The sequence below is a fragment of the Equus asinus genome, chromosome 26, assembly GCF_041296235.1.
Source record: "Equus asinus isolate D_3611 breed Donkey chromosome 26, EquAss-T2T_v2, whole genome shotgun sequence".
In the NCBI taxonomy this organism is placed as follows: Eukaryota; Metazoa; Chordata; class Mammalia; order Perissodactyla; family Equidae; genus Equus; species Equus asinus.
Window position 1 is genome coordinate 30,698,939 of NC_091815.1, and position 20,634 is coordinate 30,719,572.

General features: G+C 50.4%; 1 protein-coding gene across 3 annotated transcripts in view; it reads right to left on the bottom strand.

Moving 5' to 3' along the window:
- Positions 1–20,634, bottom strand: part of SYMPK (symplekin scaffold protein) — a 39,836-nt gene that overhangs the window by 14,930 nt on the left and 4,272 nt on the right. The window contains exons 1-13 of one of the 3 annotated variants that reach the window (XM_044759689.2): positions 20,183–20,311; positions 16,800–16,922; positions 16,607–16,672; positions 15,233–15,286; positions 15,065–15,138; positions 12,661–12,787; positions 11,687–11,936; positions 10,164–10,334; positions 8,677–8,916; positions 5,019–5,173; positions 2,830–2,980; positions 1,525–1,729; positions 563–713 (exon numbers count right to left, since the gene is read on the bottom strand). In XM_044759689.2, the coding sequence (XP_044615624.1) occupies positions 563–713; positions 1,525–1,729; positions 2,830–2,980; positions 5,019–5,173; positions 8,677–8,916; positions 10,164–10,334; positions 11,687–11,936; positions 12,661–12,787; positions 15,065–15,138; positions 15,233–15,286; positions 16,607–16,672; positions 16,800–16,904 (1,749 nt within the window). In that variant the 5' untranslated portion in view covers positions 16,905–16,922; positions 20,183–20,311. Of the gene's footprint in view, positions 1–562; positions 714–1,524; positions 1,730–2,829; positions 2,981–5,018; positions 5,174–8,676; positions 8,917–10,163; positions 10,335–11,686; positions 11,937–12,660; positions 12,788–15,064; positions 15,139–15,232; positions 15,287–16,606; positions 16,673–16,799; positions 16,923–19,513; positions 19,674–20,182; positions 20,312–20,634 lie in introns of those variants that run through there. The other 2 variants (XM_044759688.2, XM_070498347.1) reach the window with 2 other exon arrangements.

A 20,634-nucleotide genomic window follows, 5' to 3' on the forward strand; every position in this document is an offset into this window, starting at 1 on the left:
AAACATGCCACCGCTCATCAGGCCATGCTGAGGCGGCATCCCACATGCCACAACTAGACGGACCTACAACTAAAAATACACAACTATGTACTGGGGGGCTTTGGGGAGAAAACGGAAAAAAATAAAAATCTTTAAAAAAAAAAAGGGAAAAAAGTCACTTGACTGAGGTTACAACAACAGTAAGCGGCAGAATCAGGATTTAAACCAGGTGTGTCTGAATCTAAATAATAACGTCAACCACCAAGAAGAGCGAGCCCAACAGCAGCCCCCACTCGCGGGGCTGTTCCTTGCAGCGAGCTGTGTGCTGGCTAAGAGTGCACGCACGTCCAGCCACTTCTGCCTCCTCAGCAGCCGTGTGGAGCTGCCGCCAGCGTCTCTGTGTCATGGGGAGGACAGAGTGAGGCTTGGAGAAGGGGCTAGCCCAAGGTCCTGCGGCTGGTGAGCGGCAGAGCTGGGCTCTGGAGCCAGAGAGGTCTGACGTTGGGGCCCATCTCTTCACTGGGAGGAAGGCAAGCTCTTGGGAAGAGGACTGGAAGGTCAGGCTTGGGGGACAGGGGCACACCTGGGCCGCCCCGCTGCAGGCCACAGCCTTCTCAGCCCGCAAGATCCGCTTCACAGCGCCCAGCTTCATGGCCTCAACCTGGGCATCAGTCAGCGGCTTCAGCACATCGCTCAGACGGAAGATTTTCTTGCGCCCACCGGCGCCTGCCAGCCTACATAGGGTAGCAGAGACAGGGACACAGTGAATCGGAACATCTTTTCTGGAGCCCAGGCCCACTGGCGACTCTCCCCATCCAGGCAATACAGAGACACCCCCAGGCTGCGTCTCTAACTCCCCTGTGACGCTGAGGCACGGCAGGGCACAGGACACGGGAGCCATTCTGCTTTTGTAAAGGGTGTCTCAGGGAAGGCTTCTATGAGGAGGCAGATGTGAGTGGAAACCTGAATGACGCGAGGGGACAAGATGCACAAATGTCTGGGTGATGAACTCTCCAGGCAGAGAACAGGAAGTGCAAGGGCCGTCAAATGGGGGCCTGCTTGGTTGCTCAAGAAACACCAAGAGGCCGGTGTGGCTGGAGGAGGGGGCGAGGGGGACAAGAGCCGGGCGGGGCAGCAGATCAGGCGAGGCCCCGTTAGCAAGCCTGGCTGGATTCTGTGGTCCATAAGGGGGTAACAACAGGACGATGCTGGTAATAACCAGTAGCACTCACTACCTCTTAGGAATCACGATCACTCTCACCCCCAAGTTACCTACTCTAATTATCTAACCATCCCCGTGAACTCACTTAATTCTCCCTTGATCCTTCGAGAAAGAGAGACTATGATACCCATTTTAGACATAAGTAAAGGGGCATTTTACGTAAAGGAAAACTACGGCTGAGCGGTTATGGCACTGACTCTGGAGTCAGAGAGACCCTCATCTAGACCTACCTCCGTTTATGTCTTTGTCTCTCTCTCTCACACACACACACGCACCAAGAACCAGGCCCTCAGTCCTGTACCAGCCCCTGCACAGGGACTCACCGGGGCTGTGTGACAGGGATGATAGGTTCTGGCCTCCTCTTGGCCTGGGGCGCCTCCTCCTCCAGCGTGGACATGGAGCTCAGGGAGCCCACCACCGAAATGGCCTGGCCCTGGGCTGACAGGCGCCGCTTGATCAGGACGCTCTCTGGCTTCACCACCTTCTCCTCCTTGGGCTCCTCCTTGCACTGTTTCGTCTGCTCCACGCCTGAGGGGGAGGCAGCCAACGGGCCCCAGGCATGTCACACCCACCTGCTTCCATCCAAGGACCTCCTGCGTGCCAGGCTCAATACTAAGCCTGGTACACACAAGACATTTAAATCGGCAAATCACCTTTCGGGAGCAGGTATGCTTTCTACCCCTTTTTGCAATACAACAATGGAGGCTCAAATTAGAAATGCCCTTCACTGCTGATGGGAGGACCAAATGGTACAGCCACTTTGGGAAGCTGATGAGCAGTTTCTAATAGCACTGAACATCCCCTAACCCGTGACCCAATTCCACTCCCTGGCACATACATAAGATAAATGAGGGCATCAAAACACTTGTACACAAAGGTTCACAGCGGCTTGATTCACAATGGCCAAAAACTGGAAACAACCCACAGGTCCATCAACAGGAGCGTGGATAAACAAATGGTGGCCTATTCACATAAGGGAATACTACGGAGAACTAAAAAAGAAACTATTTTATGTCCGGTTCACAGGACAACATGGACAAATCTCAAAAACGTATGCAGAACAAAAGGAGCCAGACTCACTATGATCCCATTTATATGAAGTTCAAGGCCAGGAAAAACTAATCCATGGAGACAGAAATCAGAACAGTGGTTGTCTCTTGAGGTGGGATCCATGAGTGTTGACTGGAAAGGAGCAGGAAGGAACTTTCTAGAGCGATGGAAATGGTCTATGTCTCCATTTGGGTGGTGGTTACACTGGTGTGTTCACTAAGGTGTACACTTAAAGAGTTATATGTTTCACTGTGCGTAATTTATGCCTCAATAGTACTGTCAAAATGGGAAAATGCCTGAGGCTCAGAGAGGTTAACTAATTTGACCAAAATCACAGAGCTATCAAGTGGCTGAGGCAGTCTAGTTCAACTCAGACCTGAAACCCAGGTCTGCTCGATTTCAAAGCCCAGGTCCTGAGAATACTGAGTGCTCAATATACCTGAGACCTGTAATCATTTACACCCAAGATCTCCTGTGGTTTTCATTTGCACCACCACAAGGAGGTGCTGTTCCATTAAGGAGAACCCAGCAGCCACAGAGCTAAACCCTGGTCAGGGTCAGCTCCATGGGACACTCACCTGGCCCCAGTCCTGCAGCTGTCATCTGGGTGGCCATGAGCCGAGCCAGGTGCTTGATCTGGGCTTCAGTGCCTGCGGACTCCACTGGGGTATAGATGGCTTGGAAGGAGGCGGGCATGGCCTCGGGCAGGTACACCATGCTAATGAGGACCTGCGGATGCCCAGGAAGAGGAGCCTTTCCTTACTCACTGATTCAAGCATTCGTTTCACGACCAGGCCAATGCTGGGAAAATGGCAGTGACTAAGATAGACCCCGGCCTGCTCTTGTGGAGCTCCGACTCCAAGGAAAGTCAGAGAAAAGACGAGTGATGACGCAGTGTGGTGCATGAGCGAGAGAAGTAAAGGGTGCCATGGGACACACCAGGAGGGCCAGGGATGGCTTTGGGCCCCTGGGGAAGGGCACCTAGGATGAGAACTGAGAGGAAGGCAGGAATCGGACCAGCACAAAGTGAAGTCCTGCGGTGGGAGGGGTACGTATTCCAGGCACAGCAACAAGGGGGAAGTCTAAGAGGAAGCAGAGCTGGTACCCTTCCTAGAGAGGGGGAGGGGGTCCAGTGAACGCTGTCATAAGGACTTAACATTGACTTAGAAAATCAGTATCCTGACACAGCACATCCACGTCTGTCAGGAACTGGTAATGAAAGCTAATTTCAAACTCCCTCCATGCTTGGAAGTTTAAATGCATACTCTAACTAATAAAATAATTAGAACAGAAAGATAATGAAACAACTAAAAAATGTGTGAGATGCAGCAAAAATGGTACTTAGATGGAAAATCAAATGCTTAAATGTTTACGCTGGGAAATAAGAATGAAAACTAATAAGCCAGGCATTTAACTTAAACCTTTGGGGAAGAACAGTCACAGAGAGCAGGCAGCAAGGAGAGACAACAGAGAGGAAACAAAAGGCTACAAAAGAGTGTCAAGGAAATTTTAGTGCCAGTTCTTCGAAATGGCTGAAAACAAGCAAACCTATGGCAAGACTAAACAAGAAAGAGTAAGGAGACACCACGAGACAAAAAGCAGCACATCACTAGAGACAGCCGGTGTTACAAAAGCATCCGAGGAACAACTTCACAGCAGTAATTTGAGAAGGACAACTTCCCATGAGTGATGAGGACAAAGCGCAGTGAGTGCACGGAAACTAACTCAGACAGGGCCCGAGGCAAGCTGGATGTAAATGCTACCTGGAAGGAAACAGAGAGCCCTGGCAGGGATCTGAGCAGGCAAGCGTCCTGACTTGTACTTTAGAAAGATCCCTCTGGCTGCCGCAGGGAGCAAGCAGTGGAAAGGGCGTTCCCAGACAGGGCTGGGGCCCTGGGATGAAGAAGCGGGGAAGGACTGGGGGAGGCAAAGAGCTTAACTCCCGGGTTCATGGATGGGAACTGAGAGGCTGGTGTGCCAAGAACACCGGAGGGGCCACGGGGCTGCAGAGGAGTGCGGGAGGAAATTTCACAAGTTTAGTGTTGACGTGTTGAGTCTGAGGTGCCCGTGGAACACCCAAGGGGAGAAAGATGCAGGAGATGGCCACGTATCCAGGCCTGGAGCTCACCAAAGAGATCTGAGCTGGAGAGAAAACTCCCTCTTGCCACCCTCATGACAAAATTCCACTCCATTCACCCAAGAGCTAAGCCCCCTGGAGCCTCTAGGCAGAGAGAAGGGAAGGCTGAGGGCGACTGCTGTCGAGCATGGGAAGAAGCATCCTCCACGAGCACCCAGGGGGAACGTCTGGGTCTGCTGCAGCCAGAGGGCTGATGTGAGGACCCCAACCCCCAGTCAGTTCAAACCAGTGTGTCTCTGAGAATCCCAGGAAAACACTGGCCATCCCGCCCCACCAATGCCAATCCCACAGCTCTTGGCAAACAATTCACAGGGTTCACTCTCCAGCTAATAGACTCTCCCTTCAAAGGAGAGGAGAGTGAGACGGAGTGGGTTTGGACAGGGCCTCAGACCACCCAAAGAGGGACTGCTGGGGGTGGTGACAGGTGATCTCCTGAAGGACTACAGGTCAGAGAAGAGGCCATCCACAGTCAGGAGGGCCCTCTGGACCACATCCTCCTGACCTGAGAACAGAGAGGCATTGTGGGACTGCTGCCACGTGGAAGAGGCAGACCGTGTGGAGTGGAGGGGCAGGAAAGACTGGAGACACTTCCTCCTTGCCCTGTGGGAACCAGCCCCCACCCGTCCTCACCAGATTGGCCACGTTGTCGGGCGTCAGCAGAGGCTGTAGGAACTCAGCAGTGATGTCTGTGTCCGACTGGCCTGAGATCTGGGCTGAGGCCTTCGAGGTCCCCGATGGGCCTGGTTCCAAGTCCTTGTCCTCGTCATCTTCCCCCAGGTTGGGCTCTGGGAGAGAGAAAGAGACAAGATGCTGGCTCTAGAAAGAGCAGCAGGCCCTCCCTCCTCCCAGGGAGCCTGGGTGGTGCCTGCCTCCAGGCAGCCTCAGCAAACAGGAGCAGTGCAGTAAACGAAGACCTTGGCTGCGGCCTTGGCTCTGCTGTCGAAGTGCCACATGACCCTGAGGAGCTACCGCCTCTCTCGAGGCCTCAGTTCTCCTCATCTGGGAAATGGGAATGAACCATACCAGCCCAGCTGATCACACTAAGCCCTAAGAAGACGAAAATGTTAACTAATTTCAGAGCTTTGTTGTTTAAAAATCTGCTTTTGAAATAGTGCTCAACCTCATCAGGAATCAGGAAAACTTTATAAAAACAACCTAATAAGATAGCATTTCTCCTATATAAACTTACAAAGATTAAAAAGGTTGATAGTGACAGTTATTAGTAGAGGTATGGACCGTGGAAACGTAAACGGGAACGGCCTCTTGGAAAAGCAATTTGATAGTACACCAAAATCCCCTTCTGATGCACCAATTCCACTTCCAGATATGCACCCTAAAAACTTCTTCATAGGGGCTGGCCCCATGGCCGAGTGGTTAAGTTTGAGCTCCACTTAGGCAGCCCAGGGTTTCACTGGTTCAGATCCCGGGCGTGGACACGGCACCGCTCATTAAGCCATGCTGAGGTAGCGCCCCACATGCCACAACTACAAGGACCCACAATTAAAAAATATACAACTATGTACTGGGAGGGCTGGGGTGAAAAAGCAAAAAGAAAAAGAAAAACCCACTTCCTCGTAGATACGTCCAAGGTAAAATGCACCGAGAATTCACTGCAGCACTGACTGTACGGAGAAAGGGCACACAATCTCCATCAGTAACAGGCTGGTTGAGGACAAGTACAGTGGTTCTAGCTCAAGGAAACAAACTAATAACTTGAACCTTAGAGAGGAATCTTTATATACAAAAATGTTCCTTGAAGCTGTATTATAAAAGTAGAAAAGGTGGAACGTTCAACAGGGTGATGATTTAAGTAGATTACGGCAAAAATATGATGAAATGTTACGCAGTCTTTTTAAAAAGTTTGCAACACGTGTAACAAGAGCTGATACCCTGCATTAACCAAGGGCAGATAGAATTCAATCACAACAGGCTGAACCACCCAATAGAAGGGGCATTTAACAGAAATGCAAATGACTAATAAATTTAAACAATGCACAGCCTGACTCCAACACATGCAAGAAAGCAAATCTAAACCGAGGACACCGTTTATGCCCAGAGGGTTCACAGGATGTCAGGGCTGGCAGGCGTGGGTAACTGGCACTCACACACTGCTGGGTTGTGTACACTGTGCAGGTTTTTGGAAAGCAGTTTGGCAAAGGCTGTCAGGAATTTAAATGCACCCGGTAGCAATGGGCACATCCAGTGATCAGATCTTCATTTCTCAAACTACTCCCTACTTGAAAGAAACCAGGGCTCCTTACAAAAATGGCTGATTTCAGGGCTGGGGCAAGGAAAGTATAAGTAAGATGAGCCTGGAGCATCTTGTTGTGCCAGAAAATAAGAAATGCTCAAAAAGCTTATGGGACACATTAAAGGGACACGGGAGCCAGCTCAAAGACTCCCGCTGGCTAAATATGAGGCGATCTGAGGAAGAAAATGAATAACACCAGTAATGGATTATAACCCTGAGAATCAGTAAGAATCCACAAGTCTATACTGATGATAAAGTAGGGAGAAGAAAGTTCTCCCTTACAGCAGAATGCCAACTACTAAATGCAGAAGGAAATCTATTCTTGACCATTATAGCACTAATAGACACAGGCACCAATCATCAATGGGTGCTAAATCCACTGGGTGGAAGTTTGAAGAGGAACCAGTGTCTTACACAGTTTCAAGTACATCCCCCAGCCTACTTCTTATTTACAAAGGAAAAAAGGGTACTTTACACTCGAGAAACCTGGGGGACACCACTTCAACCAAGCGATCCAAATTCCCACCACCAATGATGGGACAAACTGACATCATGCGCCTCCTGACACCACACCAAGGAAGTCAGGGCGTCACTCCTGCACATCAAAAGCGAAGAGCCTGAATTCGCTCAGGAGAAAAGAGCAGACAAACCCAAACAGATATCCAACAGCTGTCCTGCCCTCTTCACAAGGTCAAGGTCATGAAACAGAGAAGGCTGAGGACCTAATTTGGGAGACTAAAGGGCATGACAAGTACATGCAGTGTATGATCCCCGACTTGTGGGGTACACAGGAGTTTTCCAGACTATTCTTGTAACTCGTCTGCAAGTTCAAAATTCTTTCAAAATAAAAAGTTTAAAGAAATAGAAAAATAAAAGTGGTGGGCAAAAAGGACCTTAAGCGCACAAAACCTTTGCCCCACCAATTCCACTACTTGGAATTTGTCCTATGACTGGACATGTGCCCAAGACTGTTATACTATAGCAATCTTTATAGTTAAAAAAAATGGACACAAATGAAATGTCCATCCCTGGGAGACTCGGTTAAAGTGGTCCATGGGCACTACAGACTGTGATGCCACCATTAAAAGGATGCAGTAGATTTCTATGTGCAGGTACAGAAAGAGCTCCTAGATGATTACTAAACAAATTAAGGTACAGAACAGTCTGCTTTGTATGCTTAACTATGGACAAAAACATAGATCCCTACCTTACTCCTTACAGCAAAATAAATTCCTTATTTTTTTAAATGAAGAAAACAACAAAGAAAGATTCTTTTGTAAATGTCCTAGAAAAAGACATGACCGATTTAAAAAAATTTTTTTGGAGTAAGGAAGGCTGCCATGGTTAACACTACTGATAACTAATACAACCATTAAAAACCACTTCAGTAAGAAAACCCACTCATAGGGGCTGGCCCCAAGGCCAAGTGGTTAAGTTCGCACACTCCGCTTCAGCAGCCCAGGGTTTCACTGGTTCCGATCCTGGGCGCGGACATGGCACCGCTCATCAGACCATGCTGAGGCAGGGTCCCACACAGCAGAGCCAGAAGGGCCTACAACTAGAATATACAACCACGTACTGGGGGGCTTTGGGGAGAAGAAAAAAAAAAAGAGGAAGATTGGCAACAGATGTTAGCTCAGGGCCAATCTTTAAAAAAAAAGAAAACCCACTTACAAATGAAAAAAGGAAAGAACTCTACTCATATAGGGCATTTCTCAAAGAAAACATAAATGTTAACACCTGGGGAGTGATTACTTTTGGAGAGAGGGATAAGAGGGAGATGAGGGAGACTATTTTCATTTTATTTCTTTTTGTATAATCTAAATAATTTATAATTATTTTTAAGTACATCACATACTTTAACAATTCTATTTTGATATCATTTACTACGTCATCATATTTATACAATGTAATTTCTAATACAATATTAACTAACATAAATTAAGCTTAAAGTTTAATGTAAATAATAAAACATTTTAAATGTGTTGAGTCTCAGCTACCACTTCCTGCCAGGCCTGACCCGGCTCCTCGGCTCACCCAGCTTCATCTTCTTGAGTGCAGAATCTGAGTCATCTCGGGGCCGCTTGCGGGCATCCTTGCCGCTGGGCATGTTGCGGGCGATCTCAGCCTGAGGCGTGCCCAGGTCCACCAGCAGGGTGGTGATCTGGGCCTGAAACTCCAGGGAGGCCGGGTGCTTCAGCACACTCAACAGGTGCAACTTGAGGTTCTTGCGCACACTGCTCACCTGAGACTTGGCCAGCGTCGGGGGCAGGTTGGCTGCGAAGATAGAAGCAAGAGCTTTGTGCTGTGGACAGAGCTCACGGGGCCCTGCTAGTGTCACTTCCCAAGCCCCAGAACGGGCAATGGTCTTGCAGGATCTCCTAGAAAAGTTTCTTCACATCTAAGGTGTGGCCTTCCCCCAGTACAAACTGATGCTTAAAATCCTTGAGAGGTCTCCATTAGTCTCAGTCATCCTTAATACAAACAGAAAACTCACCCTCCCTTTTATTAAACATAAAATCTCATCTCCCTCCATCTCTGGTCTGGAAATTCCAACATGCCTCCTCTGGGAAGGCTATAATCACCACCTTCACCTCCAGAATGTCCCAGATGAACTGGTGCAACAGTTCATCCTTGGTCCCTGCCACCACAATGACTTTCGAATGTCTAACAGTCACCTTGATGAGCGAGCCTCCTCTGTTCCAGAGGGAAAGAGGACAGCTGTAATTTTGCCTGCTCAGCACCCTTTCCCCCTCCCTCGGCCAACAACTCTCCCATTCTCCTTTGAGGGAACCACCCTGGCTCCATTCTAAGTTCAAGTGGGCAAGAGACTCAGGGCCAGTAAGAACACTGCAATCCTTTGGCCACCGTGATTGGGTCAGACATAGGCTCGTAATCTCTTCTCAGCCAATCAGAAACAATGAGCATCAGCCTGAGGACTTGTGCTGGAATGACTGGGAAGGAGACACTCTCCTTCCTCGGGAGGGTTGTCAAGTGGATAGAATGGAAGCCTGGAGCTATTGGGGGCCATCTTTGCTCCCTAAAGGAAAGAGACACAGAATGAAGCCAACACAGAGAAAATAAGAGCCAAGAGATGGAGACAGATCCATGATCTGTACACACTCACGCCTCAGCCCCAGGCTCTTCAGTTTTCACACATGCACAAGAGTATTAAAAACAGTATAATGAGTCACCGTGTACCCACTAACATTTTGCTTATCTTGGCACAGCCATTCTCCCTACTTTTTTTTTTTTTTTGGTGAAGGGGGAAGCTGGAATATTTTAAAGTATTTCATAGACATCATGTCATTTCAACCACACATACCTCAATATTAAAGCCAGTTTTGAACCAGGTTTCTGTCACATGCAACTGAAAGATTCCTGTCTGTCCCAGAGAATCATTTCTTGTGTCCACCACCTACTAGACTGATGATGGATCCCTCAGGGGCCCACTGCCTAGCTCACCTGTCCTCAGGAAAGAGCAGACTGGCCAGTGGAGAGGGGAAGCGGAGGCGACAACCTACCGTGCAGGGTCTCATAGGCCTGGATCACCTCAGACATGAACATGGGCCTCTGGCGGGCAATGTTTGCGAGGGAGCCGAGGGCCGTGGTCAGGTTGATGGAGGAGATGGCGGGGTGCACCATGAACTTGAGCAGCTGCTCCAAGGCCGCCTTGCCCTCTTCCCACAGCACATCTAATGAGGTAAAGAAGAGAACCGGGTAGCAGGGGCCTTTCTTCCCAGGCCTCCAGAGAGAGCAGCCTCTGGGGCCAAAAGGAGAGAGACCCTTGTACATGAATGGCCGTGAATGGCTGACAAAACCACAGAAAACTGAGTGGTTGATGAGTCCTGAGATGGACCATAAACGAGTATAAAAATTTAGTGATGAGGATGCTCAAAGCATGGGCTCGCAATAGAAAAACTAGAAATAATGTTAAATATTCAACTATAGGCAACTGTATGAACTACATTGATGTGAAACCTTGAATGCGTATAGATGTGTATATACACATTGACACAGAGCTCAAGGTGCCTTGTACCAACACTCTCCTCCATCCAGTCCCCAAAAGTTAACCCACCTAACTCTGGTGGATATCTTTCTCGACATTTTTTTCCTATACAAAAACATAATGACTGCCACATTAGCTGACATAGTGAATAAAAAAGCTAATCTATGAACAGAGATTGCTTAATAGAATGTGATGTAACCATACTATGGAATATTGTGTAGGAAATGAACATGACTTTGACAGATAAAGATGTAACTAGAGATATTACTGTTGAGTTAAAACGGCTGTCAAACAATACACAAGAAGAGCTAGTATTTATGGAATGCTCACTCTACCAGCCACATTAACTCACCAAATGCCATATCTACACCCTAAGGTAGATGCCAGAATAATGACCCCCAATTTATCAATGACGAAACAAGCTCAGAGAGAATAGGTCGCTTGCCCAATGGTAGAGAAGAGATTCAAACACACTCTATGCCTCTCTGCTGACAATATAAAGCATGATCCTGTTTTTTTTTTCACAAACACAAGAGCCAACAAATGTGCAAACTAAGACTATAAACATCCAACTATCTCTCCCTGCATAGAAAAGGTCCGGAAGGAAACAACACTCTCAGCAGAACTTCCCTCTGGGAAGCAGGACCAGGGGAGGGGGCTTCCCCTTTACACCCCTCTAGATTTACTGCATGACATTTCAGGCGTGTGCACGTACGAGCTTTATAATTTGCAAGGAAGAAAGCCATAAAACTAGCCAGCATTAACTAAGTGCTCACGCCCTCACGGAACCCCACTACAAGCCTGTGAAGGGGACTCCCATCATCTCCACTTTACAGAGAGAAAGTGAAGTCAGGAGAGAAGCAGCTCGCCCCAGCTCAGAGTGAGCAGGCGGTGAAGCCGGGATGTGCACCTAGCGCCAGGGTCGTCACCACTGTACTGTACTGTCTCCAACAATGAAAAACCAAGAGAAAATGGGAACAGGGAAAGGGGGCCTGCGCAGTGACTGACAAACGACATCAGCTAATGGGCGGCACTCACTGTACTGGATGTAGGGATGGTCGCGAGGGATGCGGTCCAGGCTGATGTCATGCTCCTGGCGTCGGGGCACCTCCGAGTCAGCCATGCGGGGTGACAGGGTGACAATGAGGCCCTCCACAAACTTGATGGCATGGGTGCGGATGCCGTCATTGTCAGAGTCCAACAGCAGGATGATGTCCCCAGCCATGGCAGACACCATGTCCCAGCAGGCCTCCTGGAGCTCACTGATGACCCGTGACTTCACCATCCACTGCAGGCAGGCCAGGGAGGGATGGACAGACAGACAGAGAGATAGGGACGAGACATCTATTGCCAACTCCACCACTACCCAGAGATGCATAAATGATGACGAATACATTCACTTGGGAACATTTACTGAGTTACAACTCTGTTCCCGGCTCTGTACTACATGATGGAACATGGGACAGGGCCCAGTGGTGATCAAGGCAGGTGTGGTCCTGTCCTCATGAGATTCACAGACAGTGATAACCCAGAGTGATGAAGGCTCAAATCTTAAGGAAGACAAAGGAATAACAAAGCTAACTTCACAAGCTGGTGGCAGAGAGTGAATGGACTCATTCATTTCATTAATGCTAATAAAAGTCATACCACAGGGTTTTCTCTCCATTATAGCATTTACTACAGTCCGTAATTAACATTTCTGTGATTCTTTGATTAGGGTGTCCCCCTCACTGAGCCCTGAGCACCATGATGGCAGGACCCAGCCCATCCTGGTCACAGAGGTACTTGGAAATGTTTGTTGAATGCATAAATGAACGGATGGAAGGATGGGTTAATGGCAAGTCTCTGGACATTAGACAATGTTAAATCCCCTCGTTGTCTGTTCCCAAAGATCAATAGCACATCTTGCCTATAAAGAATCTGATGTGACCCTGGTTTTGAACTCCACCAGATGAGTCTGTAAATGAAAGCTGTCAGGTCGGGATGCCCCTGCGTGGGGAGGGAGCGCTCACCTGCAGGGCCACCTTGTAGAGCTGGGTCATGGTGAGGATGGCCTTCTTCACCACATTCACGTTCTCGTCCCTCAAGAGCATGTTGAGGTTCGCGATCAGTTTCAGCAGTAACTCAATGTCTCGCTTGCTGGGGGAGGGAGGAAAAAGGGCAAGGTCAAGGTGGTCTTTGGGTAGGTGACGGGAGCCTGGAGTCCACGAGGAAAGGGAAATCAGGGTGAGTGTGTCTGGAGACAGGAACGGAGGTGGGCAAAGTCAGGGACGTACCTGTCTTGTCTACCAGCATATCAGAAGCGGAGAACAATGCCTGGCCCCTTTGGACAGAGCTGCGCCCAAACTCTCTATCTAGGTTGGTCCTGCAACCCCCACTCTCGTTCTCTTAGTGCCCTGCTGTTTACATAGCGGGCAGCAGAGCCAGATAAGTGTGAATCTGGGCAGGTAATTTGTCTCCTTTAGAATAGTAACTTTGTCCCATTTAGAACAGTATCTACCTCATGACTCATGAAAATTGCAAGTAGACATATAAAGTGGTTAGAACAGTAGAGAAAGCATTCAATAGACATTCGCCACGATTCCCACAAGGCACTTGCTTTATGTAATCACTAGTTTTGTTTACTAACTTGTTTACCTAAGTTGGAGGGCTCTGAAAGCGGGGGACCCTTCGCAGTCTGAGTACTAGCAGAATCTCATTTTTTTGTTGAAGAACGAAAGGCCTTCAATAAATATTTGTTCAATGAATACAGAAATTTAAAAAGGCCACACCTAGAGCTCAGAATATAACTTTCACAGCATGTTATATACTGAAATTAAATGTCAAGCTAATCAGTCAAAAAATACGAAATTCAACTGTCAGCTACATGGAGGCTGGAATAATATGTTTTTACTCACTGCTGTATTTCTACATCCTGACACAAATGCCTGGTAAACAGCAGGCTCGTGATACATATCTGCTGAGGACACAGCTTTCTTTGCAAACTCAGGAAACTTACCACAAATTCTCCCAGTAAAAGGCAGAGACTGAGAATTTGGACAACGGCATTACAGACATGGGTTAAAATCCCAGCCCTTCACTTCACCTCCCTGAGTCACAGTTTGTCCTCAGTTAAACGGGCCAAACAATTAAGCCACAGTGTCATTCTGAGGATCAAATAACAAAGGAGGTGAAGCACGTAACACAGTGCCTGAGGAACAGAAAACACTAACTAGGGCCTACTTGACTTCCTCCCAGCCACAAAGCCTCCAGCAAATGTTTAAGGAACACATGACTCAGCTTGAGCAAGTCACTTCAACCTCCTGAGCCTCAGTTTCTCTTTCCCTTAAAGGCGGGTCGCAAAGTCTCCATCCCCAAGGCTGCTGAGATTACAGGCGACAACAGAGGAGAGGATTTATCACAGGGAGTGGCAGAGCAAGCCTGCCAGTGGTTACTATTCTGATTCAACTCTTGCTCAACAAATACGTACGCAGCCCCTCATATGTGCCAACACTGTTCCAGGCACTGGGATACAGTGGTCCCAAGAGAGAAAAGTCCTGCCCTCAAGGAGCTGACACTTTTGTGGGGAAGAGAAGCATCAAGGTGATTTCAGCTAATGCGAACACTATAAGGAACGCGCAGATGGGGTGCCAGGGGTGTGGGGCTGCACTGGCATGGCCTGGAAGGGCTCGCTGAGGAAGACTAGAGGGAAGCGAGGGAGCAAGCCACGTGGCTTTCTGGGCGTGAGTGTCCCTTGCAGGCACAGCAAATGGAGAGGTTGTGAAGGGCAACAGTTTTTTGAGGAACAGGGAAGCCAGGAGACACAAGCAAAGATGAGACAGGCCTCCAGAAGGAGATGAGGCAAGGGCGAGGGGTTTGAGTTTCAACCTAAGTGGACCAGTGGGCCAGTAGGGGTCTGAGAGTGGGAAGCGCCAAGGTCTGATTTACATTCTAGAAGGATCACTCTGGCTGCCGTGTGCAAGAGAGGAAGCAGAAAATGAGTACAGCGTTTTCTTTTGGGGGGATGAAAATGTTTTGGAACTAAGCTGTCAATGTGCTAAATGCCACTGAATTATTCACTTAAAAATAGTTAATGTAATGTTATGTGAATTTCACTTCAATTAAACAAAAAGAGTAGAGGCAAGGAACCAGATAGAAGGCCACCGAAGTCATCTAGGCAGGAGGTAGCGATGGTTTGGACCAGCGAACAGCAAGGGAGGTGATTGAAAAATGGTCCGACGCTGTTCACATTCTGAAGGTAGAGGCGACAGTCCTCACTGACGACGCGGATGTCAAGCGTGGGAGAAGCAGAGGAATCGTGGATGAGCCCCAGATCTACACCTTCTTAAGTATTTGCTGGGGAGTCAGCGTGCATGGGAGGGAGAAGGGGTCTGGGAAGCGGAGGTGAGGTGGGGAGCACCCTGCGCCACCCCATACCATGCCTCCTCGATGAAGCCGATGACAAATTTGCGCACTTCAATCGACTTGTCTGCTTGGAAAGCGATGATCTCCTGCCAACATGAGGAAGAAGGTGGGTGAAGGCTGTACCAGGATCCATCCCCTCACCGCTGCACCCACACCCTCTCTCTCCCGTCGGTCACTCACATCCAGGAAGTTGTCCAAGAGTGTGGGATCTTTGTTGATGATCAGTTCCTGGACCTAGAAGCAGACGGGATGGGGAGGAGGGACACACATATAAAACCAAGGTCTAACCAGTGCAGACAGGATCCTGTAGGGAAAAGAGCATGGAGGCAGGCAGCAGACAAACTCAGTTCGAATCTGCCACTCCCTGCCATGGCCTGGCCAAGTGGCTCCCCCGAGTCTCAGTATGCTCTTCTGTAAAATGGGGACCTTAAACACCAACTCACAGGGCTACTGTGAGGCTGCAGTAGGAAAATCCTACGAGACGCAGGTGCTGGCAGATAGAGGGTACGTGATCCAGAAAGGGGCTGAAGCAAACAGGGAAGCGCTGCAGGACTCCTGCCTCCCTGAGGGGTGGCCTTGTCTCACCCGTCCATCCGTTCTCCCCACGCTCCTCCCGCTTCTCCTCCCCCTTCACACGGCCACAATTCAGCACGCATTTTGTGACAGTGAGAACCCGTAGCTGCCAGGCTCCCTGGAACAAGCCGTTCCACAGACATTCTCACAGAAGCCTCGTGCCAGCACAGGACTGGCTCCTACAACCCACAGAGCGGCTGCTGAATGGCCCTCACAGCCACCCCACGAGGGAGGCCCCGTCAGCAGTCCACTCTACTGCTGAGGTGGAGTTGGCTACCCAAGGCCACACTCTGAGCTAGCGGCAGAACTGGGGTTCTCACTCAGGCAACCCGACCCCTGAACCTCTGAACTCCACCTGCCTCCTGCTCTGAACCACACCCAGGCCCCCCAATCCCCCTTGTCTCTGCCTTTCCACAAGCGATTGTGCCCTCTGCTTGAGACGCTCTCCCTCTCTCACGTGGCCTGCTTCTCTCCTTCTTCTTCCTGTCTCAGCTCAGATATCCCCTCCTCCAGAAAGCCCTCCCTGACTCCCTACCCCTAGGCTGGGTCAAGAGTCCTCTCTGGGCTCCTCCATGCCAGCCCTGCCCGCTCTGGGTCCTCACTGTCTGGTGACCTGCATGTCTTCCCCACTGGACAGGACCCCGGCAGACAGGAAACACAGGGATGAAGAGCATAGGATTCGGAGTTGGGATCCAGCATTCAAGTCCTAGTCCAGCCAGCTCCTAGCTGAGCGACCCTGGACTAATTCCTTAAGCTCTGAGACTCTGCTTCTTTCTGTATAAAATGGGGAGGAAATTGCCTGCCTCATAGAGCTTTTATGAGAATTGAAGGAGAACATGCCTGTGCAGCACGGAGCACCACGCTGGCATATCCTAAGTGCTACAATGTGGACACTAGTGTTACTTCCATGTCTTCTTTCTCACGGGTTCCCATCCCCTCTCCCCTTGTCCTGCTTAGCCCAGCATCAGCCTGCCCCCTCACCTGTTTGAGCACTGTGATCTTTGAATCGTTGGTGATCAGCGCTGCCTGGTTGAGGAGATCCACCACCTGGAAGGAGAGGGAGAGGCAGCCCAGCCCCTTCGCATTTCCTGGGCTCTGACACCTGGCGGGGGGGGGGATCGCCCAAAGACAGGGGCTGTGCCTCCCCACTCCAAGCCCCCCTCTCCATGCTCACTCTCTCTGAGGTGGTCATGCCATCGATGCCTGGCCCCTCCTCTTGTGTGAAAAACTGTGATGCCACGCTCCGGCGAGTGACGCTGTCCCCACTGCTGCCTGCCATGGCTGCTGTCGGTACTCCCTGGAGAAGAGGAGAGATCAAGCTCTGGGTCCCTGTGATGGGCTGGACCTTCACCCTGCCATCCACAAAGGCTCAACCCTCCTTTCCAGCCTGTCCTGTCCCTGCTGGGTCTTCTGAAGCCCCTCCCCCTGCAGGGTCTGTCTCAGATTGTATGTGTACATGATGGTTGTAATTTCGGGGAGACCGATGTCTCCCAAGTCAGAGGCAGTACCTCACGGAGAACCAAGCCTGGCCTTCAGAACTTTACACATAAGGGGCTGACCACACACATCTGTTGAATCCTGAACAAATGAACGCATGGCAGCCACCTCGCCGGTCTCAGTGCTTCCTGTCTCTCCATCTGGGCTCACTCTGGACTGGATACCAGAGCAAGCTTTTTTTTTTTAAAGATTTTATTTTTTTTCCATTTTTCTCCCCAAAGCCCCCCGGTACATAGTTGTGTATTTTCAGTTGTGGGTCCTTCTAGTTGTGGCATGTGGGACGCTGCCTCAGCGTGGTTTGATGAGCAGTGCCATGTCCGCGCCCAGGATTCGGACCAACGAAACACTGGGCCGCCTGCAGCGGAGCGCGCGAACTTAACCACTCGGCCACGGGGCCAGCCCCCAGAGCAAGCTTTATAAACCACAGTTCTGAGGACACCAGTCACAGGGTCCTGCACACAGTGAGTACCTGAGACGTCAGAAAAGGCCAAGTCAAGTACGCTTTGTTTCAGCCATTTCCTGGAATATTATGGAGATGTTTTTAAAAAGGAGGCAGCAGACTTTTGGGCATCTGTCCCAAAGTCACACTGGCAAAGTATGAAATAAGAAAGATATGATATCAATTACAGCACTATTCCTAATAGCACAAGACTATTAGCAACTCAAGCGTTCTTAGATAGGGAGACTGGCTAAAAAACTATGATACATCCACATAATAAAATACCATGCGACTGTAGAAAGGAATGAGGGAGGGGATAAAAAAGAATGAGGAAAATCGCTATACGCTGATAAACAGTGGGCTCCAGCATACATTAAGTGAAAAGAAGCAAAGTGGAAGGCAGTGTTTTCAGTATGCTCCCTTCTTATAAAAGAAAGGGAAGTACGTACATACATTAAAGACAGAAAAAAACTGAAAACTGAAAAGATAAACCAAAAAGCAGAAGAGGGAGGAAAGGGGAAAAATGTTTGGTGGATCTCAGTGTATTATCATCATAAAAAGATGTCCCCACAGCCTGTTGCACCAGAGGAGTATATGCGATTCAATCCATTTCCGTCCAGTCTGTCTGTAGAGACAGAAGGCTCTGAGGCGAGGAGCAGCGGGGTCTCTTTCCTCTTCTGTAAACAGGGATGGGCACAGTCTTTCCGCCCCAGGACTATCCTGAGGGGGAGATGAGTGAACACCCGCAGCAAACGTGAGGGAAGCAGAACTACTACTTTTATGTGCACAGAAAAGATCTGAAGGAAACCGCATAAACCATTAACAATAATTCAAGGAGCAGGAAAAAGATGCGTCTTTCAAAAGGACCTTAATGGACTGTCCCCAGGTGTCACTCACCAGGTGTGTGCTGAACGAATGACCGTCCAGCAGCCTCCTTCCTAGTCCCCCCGCTGACGCTCACCCCACATCTGGCTTAGAGCGGAAGCCACTGTCCTCACCAAGGCCGAGAAGACCTTATCCGATCGGGCCCCTTCTACCTGTTTCCTGCTCTCTGCTCCAGCCGCCCTGGCCTCCGTGTCCCCTGAACACGCCAAACACGCCCCTTCCCCAAAGCCCTCGAGCTTCTCTTCCTCTGCCTGGAATCCACCTCCCCGCAGACAGTGGCACAGCTCTCTCCCTCCTCATTTCCTTCAGGTCTCAACTCAAAAATCTCGGTGTGGACGTCTTCCCTGACCACCCTAGTTCAGATTTCGATTTCCTCTCCCTCCCCAACACCAACTCTGTGAGGCAGGCACTATTTTAATCTCCATTTTACAGATGAGGAAACTTGGAGGCCAGGGAGGTAAAGCCACTGGGCCGAAGGCTTGCAGTTGGTAAGATGGAGACCAGCACCGTGGTCCTCCACGCTCTGCGGGACGCCTGTCTGAGAGCAGTTGCTTCTCCGCCCCAGGTCTGCTCACGCACGCCAAGGGGCACGGCCACCCGACAGCAGCACGCGCCGTCCCCCATCAGAACACAGTGAACCTTTCACCACGAACCTTCCACTCTCTTCATGATGCTAACACGTTGCCATCCACCAAAATGTTTCACCCTCTGTCCTTCCTCTTCCACTTTCTGGCTTATTCTTTTATTTTTTTAAAAACATATACACATACTTCCCCTTTTTTGGTAAAAAGGGAGCTTAAAATAAACACTGTCTTCCACTTCGTTTGTTTTCACTTAACATACGCCAGAGGCCACTCTCTATATCAGCGGATAGATTTTCCTCATTTCTCCCCCCTCATCTCTTTTTACAGCTGCATAGTATTATGCAGATGTCATCAGTTCCTTCCTGCCAGTCTCCCCTGTTAAAGAACATTCGGGGTGTTCGCAGTCTTTGGCCATCACCAGCAATCACTGTTTCCTTCCCCTCCTGGTGCACTCCTTACGGAGTCCCACGGCCCCACTCCCACCTGGGAGTATGACGACTGCCCTCTTTTACACCGAGCGGCCCCACGAGCATCTTTCATTCATTCAACCAACACTAAGTGGGCGTCTTCGGTGTGACCAGCACCCACACAGTCTCTGCCCCCTAGAGCTCACGGGCACAGCCGCGATCAAACAGCCACACAAATACACGTCCAATAACAAACCAGACCACACGTGACGTGAAGGAAAGGAACGGGGGCCTATGAGAGCGGGGAGCCTGCGGATTTCGGGACGGAGGGCGGGAAAGGAGGGCTTCGCGGAGGAAGTGACGTCGGCGCCGAGCCCCGAGCGATGAATGGGAGGCAGCCAGGCGGAATGGGGAAAAGGGAGACAGCGTGTGCCACCGGCCTGCGGCGGGAAGTCGCAGGGCGAGTTTGAGGAAGCGAAAGGCCGGTGCAGCTGTGCCAAGTGGGGAAGGAGCAAAGAGGCAGAGTCGAGGCCGGCCAGGCCGACGCGCCTCGGGGGCCACGTTGGAACTTCGCCCTGAGGGCACTGGGGAGCGCCGGGAGGGTCCTGAGCTGGGGAAGACGCTGAGGTCCCGGACGTCACGTCTCCTCTCTCTTCGCAGCGCCCCCAACCCCAAGCCGGCGCCCCTGCCGCTTCAGGGTCCCTCCTCCTTTCGTCCCCGGGCCCCCATGCCGCCCCTCGCTCACCGCAGCTCCGGCCTCCGTCCCCCTCGCGCCCCCTCAGCAGCGCCTCTCCACAGACGCCGCCGCCATCTTCCGTTCGCCGCCGTGCCACTGCGCACGCGCTGCACATGCAAGGGTCGCCGGGAAATGCAGTCCACACCGCGGCCCGACCCCGCCCCTACCTCACGCCGCTAGAGCTGCTTTCCGCCCTCCCCCGCAGATGACGACTCCGGGCCAGCACTTCATTTCCGGCCTTCTGATGCCATCCCTTCTGGGAAATGTAGTCCTTTGGCAGAGGCGCGGGACGGAAAGCGAGTTAGAGGCTTCTGGGAAATGGAGTTCACAGAGGTTCTGAGTCCCTGGACGGCTGGTGTTGGAAAGGGTGGAGAGTTCGGGCGGCAAAGCTCCTCCGTCTTGGACGTGGTCTGCTGCCATAGTGGGGTCTGAGCAGAGGCCCCGATCCCCTCCACCTTTGG